General features: G+C 36.8%; 2 protein-coding genes across 2 annotated transcripts; one reads left to right on the top strand and one right to left on the bottom strand.

Moving 5' to 3' along the window:
• Positions 1-5519: 5519 nt before the first annotated feature.
• LOC107022186 lies at positions 5520-9356 on the bottom strand. The gene has a single exon (XM_015222868.1). It carries the CDS (start codon positions 9354-9356, stop codon positions 5520-5522), a length of 3837 nt encoding a protein of 1278 aa, XP_015078354.1.
• Positions 9357-16306: 6950 nt separating this feature from the next.
• On the top strand, positions 16307-18675 carry LOC107021553 (protein UPSTREAM OF FLC-like). Its single transcript, XM_015222237.2, has 5 exons — positions 16307-16869; positions 16953-17022; positions 17103-17218; positions 17404-18091; positions 18269-18675. The coding sequence occupies exons 1-5, from the start codon at positions 16662-16664 to the stop codon at positions 18381-18383; spliced, it is 1197 nt and encodes a 398-aa protein (XP_015077723.1). The 5' UTR covers positions 16307-16661; the 3' UTR covers positions 18384-18675.
• Positions 18676-19857: the final 1182 nt, after the last annotated feature.

The following is a 19857-nucleotide window of genomic DNA, read 5'->3' as shown; positions in this document are numbered from 1 at the left end:
AAGTTCAGAGAGTCGATTTCAGTACCCAAATTTCAGAATTCTAAGTGTTTTGGAACGAGACCCCCACGAGGGTCCGTCGTGCCCATGACGCTCCGTCGTGGGATCCGTCGACTCAGCCAGTTTTTCCAGAAATAAAATCTGCTGCTCAAAACGACTAAACAGGTCGTTACAAACACCTTCAGAATCTTTTTAGATGATTTTTTGAAGTTAGCTGTAGATTCTGCCATGCTAAAAATTTTCAGATTTGTGTGACTTACTAAAAGATCTCGTGTCTTGACGTAGGAACAACGAAATCACAATCCACTTGGTGATTCCTAATCTAGACAAAAAGGTATACAACACATCCAAGATTCAAGATTTAATACCTTTCGAGTCTCAAATATCTTGACAGGTAACAATCTCTCCTTCACTTGTATTTCCTTTTTTTTTTTTGTAGATCAGCAAAAGGAATTTTATATTTTATGGAGGCTACATAATGGAAGGATTTATCACATAAAAATGTGCTTAACGTCCATGCCTTAACAAAATAAATAAATAAAACTCTCAAGGTGTTCCATGGCCCCGAATGCTTAACCAACTTGATGCTTTACTAGAATACCGTGTAATGCTCCCGCCTTGAAAATAACCTCAAGGTTTTACAAGGTTCCGAATGCTTAACCAACTTGAAGCTTTTACTAGAATACCGTGTAACGCTCCCGCCTTGAAGATAACCTCAAGGTGTTACAAGGTCCCAGATGCTTCACCATGAAGCTTTACTAAAATACCGTGTAACGCTCCCGCCTTGAAGATAACCTCAAGGTGTTACAAGGTCCTGAATGTTTAACCATGAAGCTTTACTAAAATACCGTGTAACGCTCCCGTCTTGAAGATAACCTCAAGGTGTTACAAGGTCCTGAATGTTTAACCATGAAGCTTTACTAAAATACCGTGTAACGCTCCCGTCTTGAAGATAACCTCAAGGTGTTACAAGGTCCTGAATGTTTAACCATGAAGCTTTACTAAAATACCGTGTAACGCTCCCGTCTTGAAGATAACCTCAAGGTGTTACAAGGTCCTGAATGTTTAACCATGAAGCTTTACTAAAATACCGTGTAACGCTCCCGTCTTGAAGATAACCTCAAGGTGTTACAAGGTCCTGAATGTTTAACCATGAAGCTTTACTAAAATACCGTGTAACGCTCCCGTCTTGAAGATAACCTCAAGGTGTTACAAGGTCCTGAATGTTTAACCATGAAGCTTTACTAAAATACCGTGTAACGCTCCCGTCTTGAAGATAACCTCAAGGTGTTACAAGGTCCTGAATGTTTAACCATGAAGCTTTACTAAAATACCGTGTAACGCTCCCGTCTTGAAGATAACCTCAAGGTGTTACAAGGTCCTGAATGTTTAACCATGAAGCTTTACTAAAATACCGTGTAACGCTCCCGTCTTGAAGATAACCTCAAGGTGTTACAAGGTCCTGAATGTTTAACCATGAAGCTTTACTAAAATACCGTGTAACGCTCCCGTCTTGAAGATAACCTCAAGGTGTTACAAGGTCCTGAATGTTTAACCATGAAGCTTTACTAAAATACCGTGTAACGCTCCCGTCTTGAAGATAACCTCAAGGTGTTACAAGGTCCTGAATGTTTAACCATGAAGCTTTACTAAAATACCGTGTAACGCTCCCGTCTTGAAGATAACCTCAAGGTGTTACAAGGTCCTGAATGTTTAACCATGAAGCTTTACTAAAATACCGTGTAACGCTCCCGTCTTGAAGATAACCTCAAGGTGTTACAAGGTCCTGAATGTTTAACCATGAAGCTTTACTAAAATACCGTGTAACGCTCCCGTCTTGAAGATAACCTCAAGGTGTTACAAGGTCCTGAATGTTTAACCATGAAGCTTTACTAAAATACCGTGTAACGCTCCCGTCTTGAAGATAACCTCAAGGTGTTACAAGGTCCTGAATGTTTAACCATGAAGCTTTACTAAAATACCGTGTAACGCTCCCGTCTTGAAGATAACCTCAAGGTGTTACAAGGTCCTGAATGTTTAACCATGAAGCTTTACTAAAATACCGTGTAACGCTCCCGTCTTGAAGATAACCTCAAGGTGTTACAAGGTCCTGAATGTTTAACCATGAAGCTTTACTAAAATACCGTGTAACGCTCCCGTCTTGAAGATAACCTCAAGGTGTTACAAGGTCCTGAATGTTTAACCATGAAGCTTTACTAAAATACCGTGTAACGCTCCCGTCTTGAAGATAACCTCAAGGTGTTACAAGGTCCTGAATGTTTAACCATGAAGCTTTACTAAAATACCGTGTAACGCTCCCGTCTTGAAGATAACCTCAAGGTGTTACAAGGTCCTGAATGTTTAACCATGAAGCTTTACTAAAATACCGTGTAACGCTCCCGTCTTGAAGATAACCTCAAGGTGTTACAAGGTCCTGAATGTTTAACCATGAAGCTTTACTAAAATACCGTGTAACGCTCCCGTCTTGAAGATAACCTCAAGGTGTTACAAGGTCCTGAATGTTTAACCATGAAGCTTTACTAAAATACCGTGTAACGCTCCCGTCTTGAAGATAACCTCAAGGTGTTACAAGGTCCTGAATGTTTAACCATGAAGCTTTACTAAAATACCGTGTAACGCTCCCGTCTTGAAGATAACCTCAAGGTGTTACAAGGTCCTGAATGTTTAACCATGAAGCTTTACTAAAATACCGTGTAACGCTCCCGTCTTGAAGATAACCTCAAGGTGTTACAAGGTCCTGAATGTTTAACCATGAAGCTTTACTAAAATACCGTGTAACGCTCCCGTCTTGAAGATAACCTCAAGGTGTTACAAGGTCCTGAATGTTTAACCATGAAGCTTTACTAAAATACCGTGTAACGCTCCCGTCTTGAAGATAACCTCAAGGTGTTACAAGGTCCTGAATGTTTAACCATGAAGCTTTACTAAAATACCGTGTAACGCTCCCGCCTTGAAGATAACCTCAAGGTGTTACAAGGTCCCGAATGTTTAACCATGAAGCTTTACTAAAATACCGTGTAACGCTCCCGTCTTGAAGATAACCTCAAGGTGTTACAAGGTCCCGAATGCTTGACTAACTTGAAGCTTTAATAGGATACCATGTAACGCTCCCGCCTTGAAGATAACCTCAAGGTGTTACAAGGTCCTGAATGCTTAACCATCTTGAAGCTTTAATAGAATACCATGTAACGCTCCCGCCTTGAAGATAACCTCAAGGTGTTACAAGGTCCTGAATGCTTAACCAACTTGAGACAGGATAAACCCGTGAAAAGACCAGTTTAAGGTGCAAAGGGACAAATATTGTCCACCTTAAGGCATGGAAATTTAAAGATCCTTTTAAAGATAAATCCGTCGGAACTCTAGCTTAAGGTGCAAAGGGACAAGTTTGTCCACCTTAAGGCACGGAAATTTAAAGATTCGTTGAAGGATAAGCTTGACCAACTTGAAGCTTAATAGGATACCGTGTAACTCTCCCCCCTTGAAAATAATCTCAAGGTGTTACAAGGTTCCGAATGTTTAATCAACTTGAAGCTTTAATAGGATACCGTGTAACGCTCCCGCCTTGAAGATAAACTCAAGGTGTTACAAGGTCCTGAATGCTTAACCAACTTGAGACAGGATAAACCCGTGAAAAGACCAGTTTAAGGTGCAAAGGGACAAATATTGTCCACCTTAAGGCATGGAAATTTAAAGATCCTTTTAAAGATAAATCCGTCGGAACTCTAGCTTAAGGTGCAAAGGGACAAGTTTGTCCACCTTAAGGCATAGAAATTTAAAGATTCGTTGAAGGATAAGCTTGACCAACTTGAAGCTTAATAGGATACCGTGTAACGCTCCCCCCTTGAAAATAATCTCAAGGTGTTACAAGGTTCCGAATGTTTAACCAACTTGAAGTTTTAATAGGATACCGTGTAACGCTCCCGCCTTGAAGATAAATTCAAGGTGTTACAAGGTCCTGAATGCTTAACCAACTTGAGACAGGATAAACCCGTGAAAAGACCAATTTAAGGTGTAAAGGGACAAATATTGTCCACCTTAAGGCATGGAAATTTAAAGATCCTTTTAAAGATAAATCCGTCGGAACTCTAGCTTAAGGTGCAAAGGGACAAGTTTGTCCACCTTAAGGCATAGAAATTTGAAGATTCGTTGAAGGATAAGCTCACAACAAAGCTAGATTAAGGTGCAAAGGGACAAATATCGTCCACCTTAAGGCATGAAAAATTTAAAGATCCTTTTAAATATACACCAGTGAAAAGGTCAACTTAAGGTGCAAAGGGACAAATATTGTCCACCTTAAGACATGAAAATTTAAAAAGATTCTTTTAAGTATACATCCGTGAAAAGTTCTAACTTAAGGTGTAAAGGGACAAGTTTGTCCACCTTAAAACATAGAAATTCAAAGATCTATTGAGGGATAATCCGCAACAAAGCTAGCTTAAGGTGCAAAGGGACAAACCTCGCGCACCTTTAGGCATGGAATTCAATTACATACGCATTTGGAGACTTTTACTTATATACTTGAAGTCTTACCTTCATACTTAGAGTATTTGAATACTTCAACCTGTATACTTAGAGAATTTGGATACTTCAAATAATAAACTCGAAGAATATAAAGACTCCAATTTGCATACTTGATCTAATTTAAAGACTTCCACCATTCTAATAAGAGATTCATATTTTATAAGGGTTTGCCCCTTCCATAAACCCATCAATGCTTCGTGCAAGTCTTAAGTTTGATGAGACAAAAGATAAAAATAAAATATATATCGCTTTGACTTTCATGCAATAGATCAAGTGGGAACATTTTTTTGACAATCATGCAACTGAACTTAGAATATGGTTCTAAGCGCCTACGTACCTCAATAAAGAGGATCAAGTCACAACGCAGTTCTGGGGATTTGAGTGATTTTTTTTTGGTTGTGCCGTACACAGTTTATACTCTTGCGGGCCAGGAGTGACATGCAGTTTAGGCTCGTACCCTAAGGAGCATCATCTTCCTTCAAGGATAGTATCTCTTTAGAAAATTGGCATTAATAGGACCGATCCTTAAGCCATCAGCATCAACAAGCTTGTAAGCACCATTTGAATATGCTTCTTGTACGACATATGGTCCATCCCACTTTGAGGTAAATTTGCCCCCAGACTTGTGCGAAGTAATGATTGGTCTTCTTACCGCAAGAACTTGATCTCCTACTTGAAAGTACCTCAAGCGAACCTTCTTTAAGCGAACCTTCTTATTAAAAGCACGAGATAGACGAGCTTGATAACATTCAAGGTTTTGTTGGGATTCTAACCTCTTTTCATCAAGTGCTTCTAACTCAGCAAGACGCAATCGAGCATTTTCTTCCTCAGTGAGCCCTTCTTGAATAGAAAGTCTCAAGGAGGGTATTTGACGCTCGAGTGGCAGGACTGCTTCAACTCCAAAAGCAAGTGAATATAGTGTTGCTTGAGTTGGTGTGCGATATGTTGTCCTATATGCCCACAAAGCTTCTTCCATTCTTTCATGCCAATCCCGTTTGGATTTTGGAGACAAATTTCTTGAGCAGGTTGCATAGAGTCTTATTGAATGCTTCAGCAAGACCATTAGCGGCAGCATGGTACATAGAAGATTTACGCTTCTTAAAGTCAAAAAAATCACAAATCTTGTTCATTGACTTGTTATCAAATGGTTTGCCATTGTCTGTTATTATATAGCGAGGGATGCCAAAGCGATAGATAATATTTACTCGGATAAAATTTGCAACATTCTCTTTCTTCACCTTTTTAAGAGCAACAACTTCAGCCCATTTTGAAAAGTAATTAGTTGCGGCCAAGATGTACAAGTGTCCACCAGAAGACTTTGGTAATGGTCCTACAATATCCAGTCCCCAAGCGTCAAATGGCCAAGATGCGATGGTTGGGTGCAATACTTCGGGTGACTGATGAATGAAATTCGCATGAAATTGACAAGCATCGCATTTCCTGGCATAATATAAGCAATCTTTCACCATGGTTGGCCAGTAATACCCCATTCTCTTTATGTGAAAATGAAGTTTTGGTCCAGATTGATGTGATCCACATACTCCTGAATGTGCTTCTTGCAGAGCTTGAGTCGCTTCTTCCTCTCCCAAACATCGTAATAACATACCCTCAAATGATCTTCTATATAATGTATCCTTGTAGTAAAGGAAACGAGGTGCACGACGACGTACGTCAGTCCTTCTTCTTGGATTTTCTGGAAGTATCCCATAACATAGGTAGTCAATGATGGGTTGTCTCCAATCTTCCTTCGCAGCTTCAACAATGGCGACGATATGATCAAGCTTATTTTCAATATATTCTTCCTCATTTGACGGTGGTACTATCCATTTCTGACAGACAGTTACTTGCGTTTGATCAGGAAGGGTTAGCGTTGAAGCTAGAGTAGCCAATGCATCAGCTTTCTTATTCTCTGTTCGACGCACATGTTGAAGGGTTGCATCCCCAAGCCATCTTATCAACTTTTGAGCATAATCATGATAAGGTCGCAATTCAGGCTTTTTTACCTCATAATTTCCTAAGAGCTGATTAATCACCAATTGAGAGTCACCAAAGACCTGTAAATGTAATTGTTTCATGTCAACGGCCATTTCAAGTCCAAGTATCAGTGCTTGATATTCAGCGACATTATTGGAGCTACATTGTTTTAAAGTAAAAGAGAATGGTAGAATCTCTTCTTGTGAAGTGATGAACACCACGCCAGCACCAGCTCCGCCGCGATGTGCAGCCCCGTCAAAGTACATTTTCCAAGGAGGTTGAACTTCAATTAACATCGCATCTTCATCAGGAAACTCATCAGTTAACTCCCAATCATTTGGTATAGGATGGTCTGCTAAGAAATCCGCTAGTGCTTGTCCCTTCACGGATTTTTGAGGGATGTACACAATCTCAAATTGTTGGAATTGGAGGTACCATCTTGCTAGTCGGTCACTAAGGACAGGTTTTGACATAACAAACTTGATGGGATTTGCTCTAGAAATAAGGCGGACAACATGAGCTTGAAAATAATGCTTCATCTTTTGAATTGAGAAGACCAGTGCCAAGCATAACTTTTCAATTGGCGAATAATTTAGCTCATTTGGCGTCATCGTTCTACTTAAGTAATAAAGAGCATTTTCTTTGCCTTCACTATTCTCTTGAGCTAACAGGGCTCCTACAGACCTTTCTTGTGCTGCAATGTAGAGTATCAATGGTTTTCCAGGTATAGGGGCTGCCAAAACCGGAGGTTTCGCTAGATACGATTTGATACTTTTAAAGGCTTCGCTACATGTTTGGTCCCAATTAAAAGGAGCACCTTTCTTCATGAGATGACTGAATGGTTGACATCTCCCCGCTAGATTTGAGATGAACCTTCTCAAGTAGGCTAACTTTCCTTGGAGACTTTTTAACTCATGAATATCTCGAGGTTCAGGCATCTTTGATATTGCATCGACTTTGGCTTGATCAATTTCAATTCCTCGATGTCTCACAATAAAGCCAAGGAACTTGCCGGAAGTAACTCCGAAGGCACATTTCAATGGATTCATCCTTAGTTGATATCTTCGGAGTAACTCAAACACCATCCTTAAGTCTTTCAAATGATCACCCCTCTTCCTCGACTTTACTACCAAATCATCAACATAACATTCAACATTTTTATGGAGCAAGTCGTCAAAGATATTTTGCATAGCCCTTTGATATGTGGCGCCAGCATTCTTTAAACCAAATGGCATCACTTTGTAGCAATAAATACCTTTTGGCGTGCGAAATGCAGTGAGTTCTTCATCTTTTGGTGACATGCGGATTTGATTATATCCAGAAGAACCATCCATGAACGACATTGCCTCATAACCAGTGGTGGCATCAATCATCAACTCTGGAATGGGAAGAGGAAACTCATCTTTAGGGCATGCATTATTGAGATCTCTAAAGTCAACGCAAACTCGAATTTGACCATTCTTCTTCCTCACAGGAACAATACTTGAAATCCATGTAGGATATTTGACCTCACGAATAAAGCCTGCCTCAATGAGTTTGTTAACTTCATTTTCTATCAACGGAATCAAGTCTGGTCTAAAACGTCTTTGAGCTTGTTTAAATGGACGAGAACCATTTTTGACTGCCAATTGATGGACCGCTACTCTAGGATTCAATCCAGGCATTTCTTTGTAACTCCAAGCGAATACATCTCTATATTCTTTGAGTATATTCATGTAAGCGACTTCTTCATCAATTTCTAGAAACGCACTCAAGTAAGTTGGCTTCGGATCTTCATCAGTGCCAAGGTTAACTTCCTTCAAAGGATCTATTGTGATCTTTACTCCTTCTTCAAGTTCTGGTGGAGCATCTTTAGCATCTTCCTCTTCCACAGGATCATTGTCATTGACTGATATATGACAACACGAGACAATATCTTCTACCTCTTCCTCAATCTTCTTTTGAGGCAAAGAATCGTACTCATTTTGGATTGTAACATGATTTGAGGAACCTACACTTTCTTCATCTTCCTCGCGCTCTTTGGTGTAAACCACAGTATGAACCTTTGCCTTGAGTTCCTCTTTACAGGAAACCATAAGTTCCACTCGTCGCCTCATCCTAGAAGGAATCAAACTTCTGAAATCCTTTCGAATCAAATGTGAAGTACGCGTTGTAACTTTTAAATAACTTCTCAGGTTCTTGTTATTCTTCTTCAGAGGACCTAACCTCTCAAACACAGAAATTCTTGTTGTCGCTTCACCAAGTCGATCAAAGACAGAAGGCCTTTTATTGGGAGCAGTGACGTCATCTTCAAAAGTTATATGATTATTACTGGCCCTTCTTATGGAAATGTGAATTGGCGGCGGTTGGCTATAACCTAGGCCTTCACGCGCTTTCCTAGTTGTATCTTCTGATGGGAGTTTCCCTAGCGCTGATGGCTCGCTAGGGTTGTATCCTGCCTTCACAAATAACTTGTAGGCATTGGGATCAAAACCTTCTCTTGTGCGCTTTGTAGGGAGAGCCATATCTAGCACTTGATCTTGAGCGACTAACTTTTCTGGCAACTTAGAAGACAAGTTTATTGCATCAATCCGTCTGATAGGAAGAGTTAGCCCTCTTAATGCATTTTCTTCAAGGTTAGATGGTTGATCTTGTTCTTTCTTCTCTTTTGGAACATAGCAAAGCCTAGAAGTCTGCTTCTTCTTTGAAGACAGGATTTTCCCTTCATTAAGAATGGGACAAGAGTCTCTAGTGTCAATTTTCACCTTTTCGATAGCTGCATCAATTCTTTTGCTTACGATATTATCAATCTTGATTGATTTGACGTCATTGGATTTGACCCCTTTAACAACATAACTTCTCATTCAGAATTTCGCATCCGCAAAGTGTGTCTCCACTTCGGTGAAAGGATTATCATCTGCAACTATCTTTCTTTCAATTCCACCTTCAAGATATTTCAAACATTGATAGTAAGAAGATGAGACAATTCTATTCTCATGTACCCAAGGCCTGCCAAGTAATATATTGTATGATGTCTTTGCGTCAATCACATGCATCCATGCGCTTGATCGCAAATCTCCCATGTGGATCTCTAATTTAATAGAGCCTATGGACCTCTGCCCACCTTGATTAAATCCTTGTATCAACAGACGACTTTCACTAAGTTCCCCAGTCGTGATGCCAAGTTCCTTCAATGTGTGGATAGGCAAAATGTTGACTCCAGATCCTTCATCTATTAAGATTCTATTTATCTTCTTCTCTAGCACATGACCCACCATATACAAAGGACGATTGTGTAGTGTTTCACCAAATAGAAGATCGTTATCTGTAAATGTGATTTTAGTATCACAGACATGTGCTTCTTGGGAAGAAAGTTCAATAGATTTTTCAGAAGATGAAAGAGACATCATTTCTGAGATTTCCCTTGTTTCTTTTTCTTCTTCCCCAGGAGACACTTTTGGTGAGGATTCACTCGTTGTTCCTTCTTTTACAGTAGGAGGCACCTTCATTGTTTGTTCTTTATCCACATTGAAACATGATGCCTCGACATTGCCTTGAGTAGACTTTGTGTCGAACGAGCTTGGCAAGAATTCCTCTAGAGTCACAAGACGTCGAGGTTTTTGGTAGTGATGCACTTCAACCTTTGCCCTTTTGGGGCGCTTGATTGATTTTTGCTTCTCTGATTTCTTCACCATTTTTCCTCTAACCGGTTGCTCGGATAATTCTTTTCGTAAGCTTGACTTGTTGCGTCTTCGCCTAGTTACAAGAATCCAACCCTCATCACCATCTATGTCAACGTCCTGGTCTACTGGCTCTTCTTCATGCTTTTCAGAGATATATATTTGGACCGGATCCAGTGACCCAAACGTGATAGAGGTATGGTTAGAACTAGCCTTCTCATCATCAAGGATAATTTTATTTTCGTTAGCCAATCGCATCACTCTATCCTTAAAGACAAAACATTTTTCAAGAGGATGACTCACAAGTCTATGATACTTGCAATAATTTGGGTCATCAGTTTTTCCAGCTTCATCGGGTCGCTTCATCTCTGGCAAGTCAATGAGCTTTAACTCAAGCAATTCATCAAAAATTTCAGAAACGTCAGAATCCAAGAAGGGATACTTTTTTCCTTGCATCTCCCTTAGCGTCGACTTTTGATTTGAACGTGCTTGGAAAGTCGTTCTCACATTTTGTTTTACGCCCTCATTCGTGGTGAACTTTGCGGGTGACACATTTACACTCATGGATTCTTTGTTGTCATTTCTGGGCAGAAACTTGCTCCATCTCTTGGGTTCCTGCTTGTCCCTTCCTTTGCGAGGATCATGGACAATAGTCATATCTTTTCCGGCAGATGACATGCTCAACTCCATATCATGAGCGCGAGTAGCTAAATCCTCGAAAGATTTTGGTTTTATTCCTTGCAAGATGTAAAGAAGCTCCCAGTGCATTCCTTGAATACACATTTCGATTGCAGAAGCTTCACTAAGCCTGTCCTTGCAATTTAGGCTTGCGTTCCTCCATCGATTTATGAAATCTATGACCGGTTCATCCTTCCTTTGGCGAGTATTCATGAGTTCTACCATGCTCACCGTGCGCCTTGTGCTATAGAAGCGATTGAGAAACTCATGTTCTAGTTGCTCCCAACTATCAATAGAGTTAGGTTCGAGATCCGTGTACCAATCAAAGGCATTTCCTTTTAGAGAGCGGACAAACTGTTTGACAAGATAGTCTCCATATGTTCCAGCATTATTACATGTCTCCACGAAGTGCGCGACATGTTGTTTCGGATTTCCTTTTCCCTCAAATTGTTGAAATTTGGGAGGTTGATAACCAGCAGGCATTTTAAAGTTATCAATCCTAGCAGTGTATGGCTTAGCATACATATGAGAAGACTTGGTGGACACTTCATACTTATCTTTGATGATTCCTTCAATAAACTCCTTCAAGCGATCGAGTGGGATCATTCCTTTAGAAGAAACTGGCATCTCTTTAACAAACGGGGCTTTCTTAGTGGGATCTTCGATTTCTTGAACTTCAATGCCCTTTCCAGGTGCATGGCTCGCATCTCCATCCAAAAGTCCTTCTATCCTGTCCATCAACTTGTCAATTCGAGATTCTTGGTGTTGTACATGCTTCGTCAATCCTTCAACCAACTTCGTCAGATTTGCGAGTTGTTCCTTAGGAGAGGAAGCAGCAGTCACCATCGTTTGCATGACCATTGGAGATGCAGGAGAGTAACATGGATTGTCGCGTAAGTTAATTTTCAGTGGACTCAGATTACGCGATATACGTGGAGATGATTCACAAGTTGAATCACAGTTCTCCCTTGTGGTAGAGTTCTTGGAACCAGATTGCTCAAGTAGAGCCAATGTCTTCTTGATCTTTTCAGCAACACTACTTCCTCCTTCTAGAGAATTTGTGGAGGAACTTGCTCCTTTTGGAGTCGAAGACCCAAAAACAGGGGTTGATGCAGACGACACTTGAAGCGTTTGTTGCCCTAGTGTAGCAGCCTTGCTTCTCGTAACAACTCCAAAACTTCCAAAGGTAACTCCAAGGATGTCTTCAACTTCAGTAGAGAACTTGGAGCTAGTGACTTTAGAGAAGGTTGATCGAGAGTTGTTGTTCATGAAAGTCATCTTGATATTCTTTGACGTTTGAAAAGTTGAGATGAGAGGTAGAGATTGTCCCACTGGGCGTGCCAGAATTTGTAGACAATAAAATTCGCGTCGAGAAAACAATAATCAAGAACGGAAAATTATAGCAACAATCGATTTTATTATTTCAAATGCGAGTGTTACAATCTCTATAATTCCTCTGAATTCGCCTTTTCAAATATAAATTCAAGGGCTTTAAAGCTTGTTCTTGAATCTATGATGAACTTGAACTTGAACTTTATCTTGATCTTGACTTTTATTTGAACTCAAGGGCTTCGAGCTTGTTCTTGAATTCGGTGGTCTTGATCTTGATCGTTCTTGAACTTGAATGCTTGAATTCTTAAACCTGTAGCTTCGTAGAGAATTAAATGGCGTTTGTACCACAGAGTTTCTCTAGCTTCTTGTTTAGAATTTTCTGTCTCTTTTCTGAATTATGAGGACCCCTATTTATAGTTTTAGAATAGAGGAGTTGCGATTGGAATAAGATTCCGTTCAGCCAATCAGATTGAAGTGACATGGCATTTGGGCTTTATGAAGCGGCTTGTCATCTTTGACACATGTCATGATTCTATTGGTTTTCTTATTTGACTTGGCATGCCACATCATCTGCACACGTGGCGCCAAGATGGGCTCTAGAATGAGATGAGATTGGGTTTAACAAATTGGGTTCATCCAATGTAGCCCAAATCAATTAATTTAGACTTTAATTAAATCCATATTTATTGGACTTAAATATTTAACTCAATTATATCAATCCACAATATTTATTTGGATTAATATATTTATGAATTCAATATAATCCGAATCATTTTATAAATTTATATTTAATAAATTTTAAATGATTACACTAATATTAGGGGGAGATGAAGAGAAACTGAAAAATAAGTTATACATAATAAAATATCATTGATATGATCCTTAAAAATATAATTTAAGTCAATTATCAGACATATTCAATTACATATGTTATAATTTGTAAATGCTCCAATGAAATCCTTGAAGGACATAATTTAAGGCATGTCGAAAGCTTAATAGATAAATCGATTCGAAAAATGAAAATTCTTGAAAAAAAAGAGGAGAAAATGACTAAACTGGTCATAATAATGAGGCAAGTTCTTTACAAATAGCACCATGACATAACACTTTATAAAACCTTGACAAAGACTCAGGTACCTAGAAATGATGAAATATAAAGAGAACTCGACAATTACATCACATTAGAATTGATATCAAATAAACTATTGACGATTTATTTAATATAATATAGCACTCAAAATTATAAATGGTGATGAGGATCTTGATACTAAATTTGTTGAAAGTTAACAAATAAATGTTGGCCAAAGAAAATACAATTCAAGTATATTTTATTTCACTTTGAAAAGTGATGTTTTGGACTATGTCCATATACTAAAATATAATGTCAGTGGGGATCAAATGCATCATTGTGCAATAAGTAAAATCATAAAATATAAAGTACGATTGTGCACTAAAAAACAAAAACTTTTCGCAAAAGTCCGGACATTATTATATGGAAAAAATATTCTCCTAAGTTGGATGCAATGAGATTTTTGTCGGACAATATATGAAAAACTTGAATACACATTATGAATGACTATCTTATCTAGCTAGAATGTAAAAATTATATGAAATTCCTGAAGAATTTAAAAGGTTGTAAAGCGATTCCACTAAATATTACCCCAATTCGTAAGATTGGATAATATAAAAATCAATTTCGATCTCATTGAAATTATTAGAAATATCATGTCATAGTGCAATTAGTACACTTATGTATCTAGCTATTATTATTCATGGTAAATAGTTATGCATGCAAAATATGATATCACTCTTATCAGTGGAGATACTAGAGTAAATCAAATATCGATGTAAATTATTAGTTCAATTGTGTCAAGATTTATAGACTGTGAAATTCTTATAAAGCTTTACATGAAGAAATATATTTATTGTCATGTCGGAATACTGTCATATCAAATTATTCCACAAGATAGTTAATTTGATTGTTATCCAAGTGAAAGTGTCTTTCAGTGCTTGGTTGTTGCTACTAAAAATTCAAATGAGCAAATTTGTCTAAACCGACAAGATCACAAATTGAGTAATTGTCAAAATATATTTGGTTGACATCTATAAACATATCCAGAAAATATGTGATCTTCCTTTGAAAATACATATTCCAACAACATTATATGAAGACAGTGTTGGATGTGCTCAACTAAAAGGAAGACACATCAAAGGAGACTAACCAAAATATATTTTATCGAAATTCTTTTGCTTACTCAGGATCTTCAAATCAAGGATAAAACAATTGTCCAACAATTCGTGATCACCAAGACATTTCCAACTTTAACCTTTGAGAAGATGATCGGAATATGTCATTTTCAAGATATTAAGTAATGTTTTCATCAGGGGGTGTAAATACGCGCTGCACTCTTTTTCCCTTAAACAGAAGTTAACCCATGAAATTTTTCTAGTAAAAGTTTTTAATGAGGCAGCAAATAATGCGTATTACTAAATGTTTTCTTTCACTAAATTTATTTTTACATGAACATGTAAGGGATAGTGTCATAAATGAATGTCCACAAAATATACTTTGTGTTCGATTAACTTTGTGGCCAAGTTTTATAGCTATATATATATATANTTATTTTACCACACAAACTAATTATTTTTTACATTTCTTTAGGATATGGGGCATGGGGCTGGTATGGGGTGTCCTTAAAAAAAACTTTAAAAAGATTTTATTTTTAAAGTTTTTACAAAGATCTCTGCTATAATATGGATACCCATATTATTTATTGGGTAACTCATTTTGTCCATTTAAAATATCAGTTGAGTTAAATACTTTATTCATTTTTATTTAATTTATTTTACCCATTTAAAATATCAGTGAACTCGCTAGTCGCTCTTAGTACAAACCAATTCATTGTAATAATTAGGACAAGTAGAAACTGTATGGAATGGGAGGAAATGATTTATTAATCGGAAAAGGGTCTAAAATACCCTTGAAGTATTGAAAATAGTACAAAATTACCTTTCATCCACCTATTGGCTCCAAAATGCCCTTTTCATCTACGTATTGGCTCCAAAATATCCTTGTCATCCACCTTTGGGTTCAAAATTGACTACTTTTTTAATTGTTTTAAAATTAAACTCTTTAAATATTTTTTAAAATACTTGGGGTTCAACTATTGGTTATAATTTTAATTTATTAATATAATTTATAAACCAACCCACTACCCACTCATTACTAACTAAACCTCACCAATTAATAATCCAATTATAATATCAAAATCGTCATAAATACTACTAAAACACGATAAAATTATAGATTCCTGAAAATGACATCCAAAATTATTCGAGTCCGAATAGAAGCCCCAATTTAAATTTAGGTTGAGCCGCTTATTTAGAAGGAAACTTTCTTTCAAAATTGAATTAGAAATTTATAATTAAAGGTAAAGAAGTAATACATCCCGAATTAATTCATGCACTTTTTTTAAATATAATTTTATAAATATTTATGATTTGTTTTAAAATCTTTAATATATTATTTTGAAAAAATAGTTACCTATGAAGTAACATCACATAATTGAGACGTAAGAATAATTAAGATGAACATAGTCAGACTTTTAAGTTTATCGGTGATTTTTATTTAGCCACTTGAATGTATGATAATTTACTTCTATAATTTTTAAAAAACACTCAATTGGCAGTAGCTTGCATTAATAATATGACGGGTTTATTAATTTAGATGGATTTAATTAGTAATGGGTGGGTAGTGGATTGATTTATAAATTATACTAATAAGTTAAATTATAACAAATAGTTGAGCGCCACGTATTTAAAAAAATATTTAAATAGTTTAAGTATAAAACCGTTAATTAAGTGATCAATTTTGAATCAAAATGTGGATGACAAGGGTATTTTGGACCCAATAGGTGGGTGGGAGAGTATTTTGGAGTCAATAGATGGATGAAGGTTAGTTTTGTACCATTTCCAATACTTTGAGGGTATTTTAGGCCCTTTTCCGTTTATTAATTCCTATTAGTAGCAAACAACTCCTAAGTAAAAGGCCACATATAAAGGAAACTGTATGGAATGGGAGGAAATATGAGTCCAGCTAACAGAGCATAAAGTCGAAAGAAAAGGCATAGCTAAAGTTGAAAAGTAGCACAAACAGCCAAAGACTATTGGCAGCAGCAGCACATCTTTCTTTATGTATCTTACTGAGGGAATGGTGGTGGCATTTCATCTTTCATATGACTTTTGCAAAGTTGGATTTACACTTTTTTGTTTTTTGGTATAGTGGGGTACATCAAAATACTTCGCCTTTCTTATGCTCATTTATTGACAAAAAACACTTAACTTTATTATTAATAGAAATGGAGAATGGTTGTTTGTCATCTGTTTTAGATGCGTCATTTATTTTATCTTTTTGTGTTTTACCAAATTAAATGAAGTGTCTTGTTTCCATCAATCAAACGTGAATCGTGGTTATTTGAAATGGAAGAGCGTGTGAGGAAGTATAGGCAGCTGAGTCCAGAGAGAGCCAAAGTGTGGAGAGAGAAATCACCAAAATATGAGCAACAACAGCCAAGTCAAAGTGATGGGAAAGTGCCAGTGGTATACTATCTTTGTAGAAATCAACAACTTGAGCATCCTCATTTCATGGAAGTAACCATGTCTTCCCCTGATGGTCTATACTTGAGAGGTAACACACACGCTTCTCATTATTCATTTAGACATATATATATATATTGACGAATACGAATCTTGAATTTATATATCTTGAAGATGTAATCAAGAGGTTTAACGTTTTGAGAGGCAAGGGAATGGCTTCATCTTATTCTTGGTCCTGCAAGAGGTAAAGACTAAACAATTGTATAATTTTGCTTTTAGTCAAACAGGATATTACACAATTTTTCTCATCTGTTATTAACACAGAAGCTACAAGAATAGATTTGTGTGGCATGATCTTTCTGAAGATGATTTGATTCTTCCTGCTCGTACTACTGAATACGTTCTAAAAGGCTCCGAGTTTTGTGAAGAATTAAAATCAGGTATCTACAGTACACTATCACTTGAAAACACTTTTTTGGATCTATTTTTTTAGGAGAATAGACAAGTAACAAGTTTGGCTGCAGTGTTTTTTTTCCTGCTTTGTCAATATATAGGGACATAAGATTTCTGCATTTTAAGAAACGACAGTTGTTGTAGCTTTAGACCTCAATTCTTTCCTTTGTAGGTCGATCCAGTCCTGCGAAAAATGATAAATTGTCAAATCGAAAAGTATTACCAGAACCTCCAAGCCAATATGATTCCTCTCCTCCGTCTAACACGAATGAAAGATGCGCAAAAAACTCTTGTGATGGTGAACCATCACTTCCTGCTGTAAAGGCAAACAGCGCTAATGCTAATACGTGTGATGTCCTGGCTGATGCTTCCCTTCAGATTCACGAAAAGACAAACACGGCTAATACAACTCATAATAATATTTGTACAAGAGGCATTTCAACGGATGATAGGTCATGTGCAGTTGAAATAAATCAGGTTCAGGTTAACGAGTTAACAGAGATACGCGTGGAGTCAGACACACTTCCACCAGATACTTTAATATCTCTCATCAGATCAGATGTTAGCAAGCTCAGCAGCTTCAGGAAACTTGATAGTGAGGAGTGTCGCGTTCCATCAAAGCTAAAGCCTCATAATATGCTTATGCAACTAATTTCTTGTGGATCAATTTCAGTTAAGGATCATAGATTTGGCTTTATACATACATACAAACCAAGATTAAATTTAGGAAAACTTGATTGCATTACAAGGAATAAGAGTTTAATGGGTTTGAATTTGGAAGACGAGGAATATATCTGTGCAAGCTGGACGGAGTCTACTATCCCCAAGGAAAACCAGTCATCCTTCGTCACTGCTGAGAGGTTTGGTACTTTGGTTACACTTATTTGGAGTTTCATCTGTGTGGAATATTTAAACTTCCTTTCAGCTAAAAATTATATTACGTCTTGAAAATCACGATTATGTCTTCCCTAGAAAAAAAAATCCATGGTGCTACCTTTATTTTTTATATATATTGTAAAATGAATTGTACGATGCAGGACAAATAGAAAGCCTGAAGATTCAGTTCAAAGTAAAGAGGGGGCAAGTTCTAGATGCTCAAAGTACGTTAGACATTCCATCACCAATGTGCCAAAAAATGAGTCATGGAGATGATCCCATATTTCGGAAGGAGAAACACGAAGTTTGCGAACCATAAATCCTTTTTGGGGATAGACTGTTATAGAAATGAGAAAGAAAATGTGGTTAAAATTTAAGGAGATCAAGTTCACTAATTTCCAGAATTGCTTAGATTATAATCTATATGGTCAAAAATCTCTTGTATTTATTTGAACTGGTATAGGAAAACAGAATGTGGAAATGTGTTGTTTTGATTCTCTTACAAATACTCCTTCGTTGCAACTGGTGTATACAGTATTCCATATTTGTCCCAGTTAAGGATGCTAAATAGTTAACAAGTATATTTATGTGTTTGAATTGACTTAAAAATTGATCAAATTTATTTGTACTCGGTTTTAACTTTTGGAAGTGTTAAACAAATATAAAAAAAGTTATGTGTGACAAACAGGCTCTAGGATCCTGAACTTCAGGAGGGTAAACCATGCCTTATTGGTGAGGTTAGGAACACCACTATGACATGATCGCCAAAAAAAAAAAAAAAGCCGTTGAGTTTTTATCCAGCACTTGTTCTTACTTTTTCAACTCAATAAGTTCAATTTTACATTATTAGTTAATATTTGTATTAGTTAGAATGGTTTTTTCTTTCTTTGTGCTCTATCTTTAGCTAAACCTACAATGATACCCAACATTTGTATGTTGTTCGATACTGTCACAAGGACATCCCCATTTGAATAACCTACTTTTAAAATCTTTTAGAAAAAATCAACTACTCCCTCGATTTAAAAAAGATTGATCTAATTTGACTTGATATAAAGTTTAAGAAAAGAAAGAAAACTTTTAATTTTCTGGTTCTACATTAAAATTATGTCAAATATACAAAAATATCCTTTAATTTTATCTTGTGGCTTAAATATGTCACATGGAAAGTTGAAGTTAAAGTATGGCAAAAAAAAGAATCATTTTTTTTAAACAGACTAAAAAAAATTGAGTTATTCTTTTTGAAACATAGGAAATAATATTTGTTTATCTCTTTTTTTTTTTTTCTGAAAAAAAAAATTATTTTAACTAACACATTTGCCAAAAACTGTAACACTGAATTTTGAAAACTTTGTTTTCCAAGAAAATATAAAATTAGCACTAATTTTCTTAGTGAAAATTAAGAAAACAAGCCAAAAATTTATGCAAGATATATATGCTTTTAGTAGGACCCAAGTCAAAGCAAGGCACTTTTTCGCAAAGAAACATTGTTGGGGTGTATAATTTTCCTATTATTATACAAATAATACAAGAATCTGATTCTCCTATCATGTGCACGCTCGAAGTCACAAAAGCTGAGAATATATAGTTACCCATTGGGTTGGGTACGTGATTTTTACATGGATAAAATATAGATTTAAATTCATATTCAATCCATATATATATATACATATATATATGTTGAATGCCTTGAATCGGACCCGTTACAAACGGAAAGGACGGGGGTCTCGCTGCCCGGTCAGCGAGTCGGGGG

The sequence above is a fragment of the Solanum pennellii genome, chromosome 6 (assembly GCF_001406875.1).
Source record: "Solanum pennellii chromosome 6, SPENNV200".
In the NCBI taxonomy this organism is placed as follows: domain Eukaryota; kingdom Viridiplantae; phylum Streptophyta; class Magnoliopsida; order Solanales; family Solanaceae; genus Solanum; species Solanum pennellii.
The sequence above is the reverse complement of the archived record's forward strand: the minus strand, read 5'-3'. Positions and strand labels throughout refer to the sequence as shown.

Coding starts and splice junctions, on each gene's coding strand:
- LOC107021553 (XM_015222237.2), top strand. CDS start 16,662: ATGGAAGAGCGTGTGAGGAAGTATAGGCAGCTGAGTCCAGAGAGAGCC. Junction 17,023..17,102: donor TATTCTTGGTCCTGCAAGAG/GTAAAGACTAAA, acceptor TTATTAACACAG/AAGCTACAAGAATAGATTTG. Junction 18,092..18,268: donor TCCTTCGTCACTGCTGAGAG/GTTTGGTACTTT, acceptor TGTACGATGCAG/GACAAATAGAAAGCCTGAAG.
- LOC107022186 (XM_015222868.1), bottom strand. CDS start 9,356: ATGAGAAGTTATGTTGTTAAAGGGGTCAAATCCAATGACGTCAAATCA.